This window comes from Poecilia formosa, unplaced genomic scaffold (genome assembly GCF_000485575.1).
Source record: "Poecilia formosa unplaced genomic scaffold, Poecilia_formosa-5.1.2 Scaffold74, whole genome shotgun sequence".
In the NCBI taxonomy this organism is placed as follows: Eukaryota; Metazoa; Chordata; class Actinopteri; order Cyprinodontiformes; family Poeciliidae; genus Poecilia; species Poecilia formosa.
Genome location: NW_006800013.1, coordinates 346,328 through 353,947, shown reverse-complemented (window position 1 = coordinate 353,947; position 7,620 = coordinate 346,328). Strand labels below are relative to the sequence as shown.

The 7,620-nt window shown below is 33.9% G+C and overlaps 2 protein-coding genes across 2 annotated transcripts; both read left to right on the top strand.

Annotated features, from left to right (window-relative positions):
* Positions 1–1,032: 1,032 nt before the first annotated feature.
* Positions 1,033–1,971, top strand: LOC103140727 (olfactory receptor 52N2-like). The gene has a single exon (XM_007555987.1). It carries the CDS (start codon positions 1,033–1,035, stop codon positions 1,969–1,971), a length of 939 nt encoding a protein of 312 aa, XP_007556049.1.
* A 2,309-nt stretch (positions 1,972–4,280) lies between these two features.
* Positions 4,281–5,543, top strand: LOC103140725 (olfactory receptor 52B2-like). The gene has a single exon (XM_007555986.2). The coding sequence runs from the start codon at positions 4,528–4,530 to the stop codon at positions 5,458–5,460; it is 933 nt and encodes a 310-aa protein (XP_007556048.1). The 5' UTR covers positions 4,281–4,527; the 3' UTR covers positions 5,461–5,543.
* Positions 5,544–7,620: the final 2,077 nt, after the last annotated feature.

Genomic DNA, 7,620 nt, shown 5'->3' with positions numbered 1-7,620 from the left:
AAAACTTCTTGTCACTCTATCAACCTTTCAGACCACTTAGATTTTCTGGTTCAAATCTACTCTGCATTCCCAAAGTCAGAATTAAACACAGAGAAGCAGGATTCAGTTTTTAAGCATCACTAATCTGGAACAAACTTCCAGAAAACTGCAAAGGTGCTAAAACATCTTGGGTTTAAATCTAGACGAAAATCCCAGCTGGTTATAGTTGTCTTTGATTAATAATAATGAAAACATTGACCAATTCTGGTCTTCTTTTCGATATTTGATGATGATCACTCGATGATTTTGATAATATTTGACACAAAGTAACATTAGTTGCTTGTTTGCTGTTCTCAACACAATTTATTAAGTTGTTTTCATCATATCTAGCATGTTGAACTGCCTTGTAGTAAATGTTCTCTACACATTTACTTGACGAAAGTAGAAATATAACATCTTTAAGTAACATTTTAACAAAATTAAATTTGGTTTCTTCTGTTATATGTATCACCAAGAAGGCACATTAACACATGTAATACTTTGATGGTTTAAATAAATAATTTTACATAAATGAAGCATAAAAGACTTGTTTCTGAACATGTCGGCTTCTTCTGGATAATTGAGTAAATAAATAACATATTTAATCTGTGCCAAAGTTCTTGATAATTAAGGTATTAGTTGCATTTATTGTTTTGTCATGATTTGTACCCTTCGCGATCCTGCAAGGATAAGCATGTTAGATAATGGATGGATGGATGTCATGATTTGTTTTGGTGTCTGTACTTGATGTTATTTTTAGTGATACATGACTTTAATCCCACACATGCTCTCTTGGGTCGCCTGCGGCTCATATAAAAAGCAAACAATTTCCACGACAGAACTGGTGAGCATGACAAAACGGACTGCAAAGGGTAAGAACTCACAGGTGTGAAACATTTCACTGAATGCAGGTTTTGCTTTAAAATATATATATATTTTGTTATTTCAGGTCGAAATACCACATCATCTGGATTGCAATTCTTCGCAACGACGGTGAAGAAAAATACAACAGACATGTCTGCCAATTCATCTTCAGTGAAATTTGTTATACTGGCAACCCTGGGCTTACCTCCAACCCACATTTATCCAGCATTTATATTGGGAACACTTACCTATCTCATTATTGTATTCTGCAATTCACTGGTCGTATTGACAATTGCACTGAGTGAAAGGCTACATAGACCTATGTTTCTTCTGCTTATTAATCTGCCCATTAGTGACATTCTCGGCGCAACAGGTTTTTTCCCTCAGCTTGTTTTCAGCATTTTGACACAGAACAGAATTATCTCCACTTCTGCATGTATAACTCAAGCTTTTCTCATTCATTTGTATGGCAGTGGAAACCTTCTGATATTAAGTGTTATGGCATATGATAGATACATTGCAATATGCAATCCACTTAAGTATAATATCATCATGACTTCAAATTTTGTTGTCAGAATAATCTTTCTTATATGGCTTTTAAATTTCTTAGTTATGGCCATACTGTTTGCTTTAACTTTACAGTTTAACATTTGTAGGACAAACATTGACGATCTCTATTGTAACAATCCATCATTTCAAAAATTGTCTTGCGGGGACAACCGTGTCAGCAACTATTATGGAATATTCATAACATGCATGCTTAACGGAGGTTCAATGTTAATAATAGCTTATACATATGCACAGATTTTGCATACATGCGTTATGAATAACAACGCTGACAGCAGGAAAAAAGCGTTTCAAACATGTGGAACCCATTTAGTCGTTTTTTTGGTCCTGCAAATTAATAGTGCCTTTACAATCATCTCTCATCGCTTTCAGAATGTGTCCCCTTTTCTGAGAAGGGCTTGTGGGGTGTCTATCCTGATCTTCCCGCCATTCTTGGACCCAATAATATATGGACTTAAAACCAAAGAACTAAAGGAAAGTATAATAAAATTTCTTAAAAGGCAAGTGGGACCAACAAAGTAGCTTTCCTTTTTTTGTGTGGATTTTATTGTCAAAGTAAGTTTGTTACTTCTGTGACATCTATTTTATTTTGATTGATTATTTGGGTATACATTTTTATAATTATGCTGGTGCTTACAATTGATCGTCACATGATTTTTTTTTTTTCCAATGTTCCTCAAAACTTGTGTTCCCATTGCATAACCTACTGAAGAGTTTCTCAGAGTACATGAGACTAAATTAGACTGTTGGTTGTGTTTGTTTTTTTTTCGCAACTTAAATAAAAGTTTTTCAAATACAAATACAGAATGCTTCTGTACATTTGTTTCTCACTAATGCAAAGCCAGTGTCTGGGGATTCTTTGGTAGTGATGAGTTTTTCCACATGTTTTGTTGTTCTGTTGCTCTCTAGCTGAACATTTTGTTCCACTTGGAGGTCAAGTGAAAATATGGTGAGCACCATATATTCTGACTGGAAGTAATTAAAGCATGCATCACCTACCCTAAGTAATAGTTTCATATATCTAAATTGAAAAGAAAAAAAATACGGCTTGGAAAACTTTGTATACTATTTGTTATTTGTAATTACATTGTTTAATTCAGTCTTCAAACTACCAGAATTTGCACATAAATGTATTCTTCTGTCTGTCTATGACATAATTTGGTAACACTTTATTTGAAGGGGTGTGCATAAGACTGACATGACACTGTCATAACACCTCTCATGAACATAAAGAAGTCTTTATGAATGTTTATGACAGTTGCCATGAAGTGTCATTCGGTAAATAATGACACTTTTAGTGCAAAGTTGCACTGAAAGTCCATTAAAAATGCCAACTTTGCATTAAATTATCACAATTTAAAAAATCATGCAAAGTTGGCACTTTTAATGGACTTTTAATGCAACTTTGAATTGAAAGTGTCATTTTTTCATGACAGGTGTTATGTCATGTTTATGTCAGTCTTATGCACACCCCATCAAATAAAGTGTTACCCATAATTTTAAAATATTAAAACAGATGTTATGATCATTTAACCAGCACTTAAAAGTAACAGTTTTTATTGATATACTGTTTAGTTTATTTAGGGTTCTGTCTTTATGTTTCTGTGAGAATTTTGTTATTTTTGGGAAAGTCTCCTAGTTTGCAATTATTTTCCTAATACCGTTTCACTACTGACCTCTTCGATCAAACGATTCTTAGGCAGATTAATTTTTTATTGGTTGCAGTGGTACAGCTTAGTACAACTTCGTCACTTGGAGTATAAAAACACAGCGTTCCCTACAACTCTCTTTCTCTGGATGTACTGTAAGTTCCAGGCATATATAAAATCACATAAGCAAAAGTTGTAAAGGAGCAAAGAAGAATATAGATTTGAGGTCCACAATCAAAGAGGGCGACACTGAGAATTATAGGGTGGGGATTATGTCAGGATGTTATGTTTCGGTACTTATTTTACCCATAATGAAAAATGAGTCCGGGAAAAATTCTCTAAGTTCTGGCAAATAGCGTTCAAGTTTTGAAAAGCAGCCTGAATGTGTGAAAAGTACCCATCAAGTTATCCATCCACGAAGCCTGTTACTTAAGCACAACCTAAAAAATTGAAAGACAGAGTGCTATGGGAAATAACATTTAAGTTGCTTTAGTGTAACATATCAATTCTGGAAGAGAAAGCTGTAAATTATGGGACAGTAACCTGCGGAGTCCAGAAATGGCTTTTGTTGGTTTGGAAAATATCACATTAAGTCTAGAAAAGTGTGTTATGAATCCCGAAAGAAACCAGCAATTTTATTTATTAATTCTGTCAAGTTTTGCCAATGTAGTTTCTTTATGATTTGGCAAGTAATTTGTAAATTCAAGACATTTATATGTAGTTTAATCTCCATGCACTTGATGGACTTTGGTTTAAATCATAGGTTTTATGCCTGGGGAAAAATACATTTGTTTTTCCCCTTTTTGCGCCCATAATCTCTTTTTTACTCAAAGTTTGAGACTCATAAGTTCGAGACTCATAAGTTCATGGGTAATGATGGGTAATAATGGGTTGTTATTATTTTGGTCATTAGCCTCAATGAGTTTTTACAATCATTTAGAAACCAAGCAGTATTTCTATATGTGTTAAAATGTAGAAATCTGGTTTGCTAACTGTTGTCATGTTTATGTTTTCCCAGATTCCCCTGAGAATCAATGTTACAGAAAAACCCATTGAAAACCCATAACACCTCTGAGAATCAGGTGCTGTTCAACCATAATTACACCTATAAAGATGGGAGTACTTCTCGACACCTAACCATTTAGACCTTAAAAACATGCACTCTAGCTCAACTGATGACCAGCCACACCACAAAATAATATAGATTTTATTTTTCCTTTTTGGTGAAAAACATTTGTTTGGGGGGGGGGCTGCTTAACTCTGGTTGTTTTAGGTTTTATTGTCAGTCTAAAACATTTAAAGGTATGCTTAAGATCCTCAATGTGATTTATGGACTGCAAGGTAAATTCTGTGAGCTGAAAGAGTGGTGATATGCTTAAACTATGCTTTGCTTTATAAACTTGATGTGATTCTATGAACAACTAGAAAAATGTCTAGTCTATATAACACATCTGTTTTACAGCTAAATGGCTACAACATTTCTTATGAAGGGGTCTTTCCTGCTTTCCTTTTTGCTGCCCTAAATTATATGATAATCCTTTTCTGCAACCTTACTTTAATTCTTACCATTGTGATGAACAAATCTCTGCATCAACCAATGCACCTGTTCTTGCTGAACCTTCCTATTAATGACCTGATAGGTTCTTCAGCACTCTTTCCACAACTCCTTAAGGAGATACTGACAAACAGCAGAAGGATGCAGCTTTCCGCTTGTATTGCACAAGCTTTTTTCATCCATATCTACGCTGCAGGTACAGTGTTTATTCTTAGTGCGATGGCCTATGACAGATACATTGCCATTTGTTACCCTTTACGTTACAACACTGTTATGACGAATGCTCACATAATGAAAATAATCACATTAGTTTGGTCTTCCTGCGTGGTTTTAATAGCTGTGCTCTTCATTCTTCTTTTACGCTTGCCTCGCTGTAGATCTGAAATTACACTCTCCTACTGTGATAATCCAAGTTTGTTGACTTTGGTGTGTGAAGATACAACCATTAATAACATCTATGGTCTTTTTATAAGTGCTCTATCACAAATGATAGCTAATGGGACGGTTTTGTATACATATCTTCGGATCCTCATTGCATGTTTTAGGTCGAAACAGTCAGACACTAAAGCAAAAGCTCTGCAGACATGTGCTACACATTTATTAGTTTTTCTCTTACTGGAGTGTTTGGGTCTTTTTACCATCATATCATACAGAATAAAGAATGTTCCACCACACATAAGAAGATTTCTAGGAGTGTCAACATTAGTTTTCCCCCCAACATTAAACCCAATCATTTATGGACTTAAGACAAAAGAAATTCGGGAAAAAGTCATGACATTTTTCAGAAGGAAATTGTTTTTTTATTAATGTACTGTGTTAAAATCTGAACTTTTCAAAACTGTAACATTTATTTTTAAGGTTTCTTTTTTTATTCTCACCAAATATACTTTTCACTGTAGATCACTGTATTACATCTGAAATATGTAATAAAAATCATAGACTGTTATTTTTTATTCTGTTCCTCAAGCTACTTAAGTATAGTATTTTTTGAAAATCAAAGTTACATTTGAGTGCTACCATTGTGTCACAGCAAGTTTTACTAGAATATGAACTAAGGTTATTTTACTTCTCTCTTTTTTGTATAAGAAAATAGATAAGCTTTCAAAATTTTGTCCAAATGTAAAAAATTCACAAAATGTGGACATGTTAATCTGTTCTTCCTACTAAATGTATTCTTCGCTGGGCTGTTTAGGGAGCATTAAAGAACAATATGTGTTGAGTGTGTGGAAACCCTCCTAATAAAATTAACTTTCTGTTTAAGAATTAAAGTAGTTGGTGCAGATTGTAAATGAACTGGTAGTTAGGGTATTTGTAAACATGAGTTATGCATGCATTGATTTTTATTTTTTGTACAGACACTTATTGCAATGTGACAAAGTCTTGTGTTGGTATATATGTGCACCCTAAGAGGACAGTTTGTTCCATCTTTATGTTTCCCTTTCCTCATCTAGTCCACAACTTTCCTGCTCTGGCATCTGTAAAAACAAAGTAATAATTGTTAAGTTAAAAAAATTAATTGTGTGGTTTGCATGTGGTTTTTGAATCTGAGCCTAATCTTAAAACTACAAACACATCTGTCTATGGCAGAAGGGTTCACAAAACAGATGATTTAATTTAAAAAACAAAGAAATTCAAGAAATGATCCTCTCACCCCAAAAGTGGGAGAGCACAGGAGTCCTGGAAAGAAAGTTAATGATAAACAAAGTTTCAAATTCTCCAAAAAGTTATCAAAGAGAAGATGAAGACCTTACAGCTAGCAAAAGAAATGCTTTACCAATAAAGGCCTGAGTTGCCAGGTGTCATGCAGAGGCCACAGTAACTGATAAGGTTTCTATAGAGAACAATTCAAAGGTCACACTGAGCTATTGGTGAAGAAGTAGCAAACTTTTTCACAAATAATGTACTACTTTTAATAATTTATTACTTAAGTTTTAAAGGTGCACCTGGAATGGTTTGGCTATCTTTCTTTACATTGTAGTTGTGAAGAACGCCTGTAGCAGTGAAGGTTTCCCTGTAATTTATTATTTAAGTGATAGTTGTAAAATGTTAATTACCTTTTATTTAAATTCCACTTCTCCACATCAGATTTATATAAAAAAAAGAGTTTTATGAAAACATTTTAGGTGTAATTTAAGACTTTTGCAGTTTTTTTTGCTGCTTTCATATTTATTAAATGTTACATCTGATTATGACAAACAGCATTTTCATACATTTAATAAAAAAAACTGTTTATAATTGTCTGTTTTTCAGTGAGGACTGATGCAAATGCATTAATTTGCTTTTCATGTGTTATACTGTGCAGCTTTCTACAATCATTGTACGAAGTAATGAAAGTCAGATGTTCCTAATAGCTTTATTGTTTAACAGCAAAATATGAGAATGAGAACAAAATGTCATCTTTAGCTCATGAGATACATGTCCACTTGCTTTCTTTTTTTCAAAGAGGTGATTAAATTTACTGTCAATTTGACTAAATTGTAACAAAATTAAATTATCAGTTAAAGTACAGTTAAAGTTATCAAAAAACAACTTTTTTTGCTTTCATCTTATGGGCCCTTTAATTTGACATGTTTATTAAATTGAGTGATAAACATATTTGAGACACAATTTATGAAATGAGATAAAATTGATCAAATGTACAGATTAAATAAAAGCAAAACAATGACATATAGTCAACTATGTACCACAGTACAATTTATGCACACCAGCGGTTGCACACTGGTGACCCATTACATCAGGGGTGTAAAATTCAATTTCACTGAGGGCCACTTCAGCATATTGGCCCCCCTCAATGGGCCACATTGACGGTACAAATCCATGAGTGCATCCCTGCTAAAACACCCCAGACAAAAGGTTGACTTCCCTCATTCAGTTCTGTAGAGGCTTATAATGAGTCAATGGTCCAGGTGTGTTACAGAAGGAATCTGTCTAAAGTTGCAGATGGTAGCTCTGGAAAACTAGACTTGG

Excerpts from the sequence above, each read along its gene's own strand:
- LOC103140727 (XM_007555987.1), top strand. The coding sequence starts at position 1,033 with ATGTCTGCCAATTCATCTTCAGTGAAATTTGTTATACTGGCAACCCTG.
- LOC103140725 (XM_007555986.2), top strand. The coding sequence starts at position 4,528 with ATGTCTAGTCTATATAACACATCTGTTTTACAGCTAAATGGCTACAAC.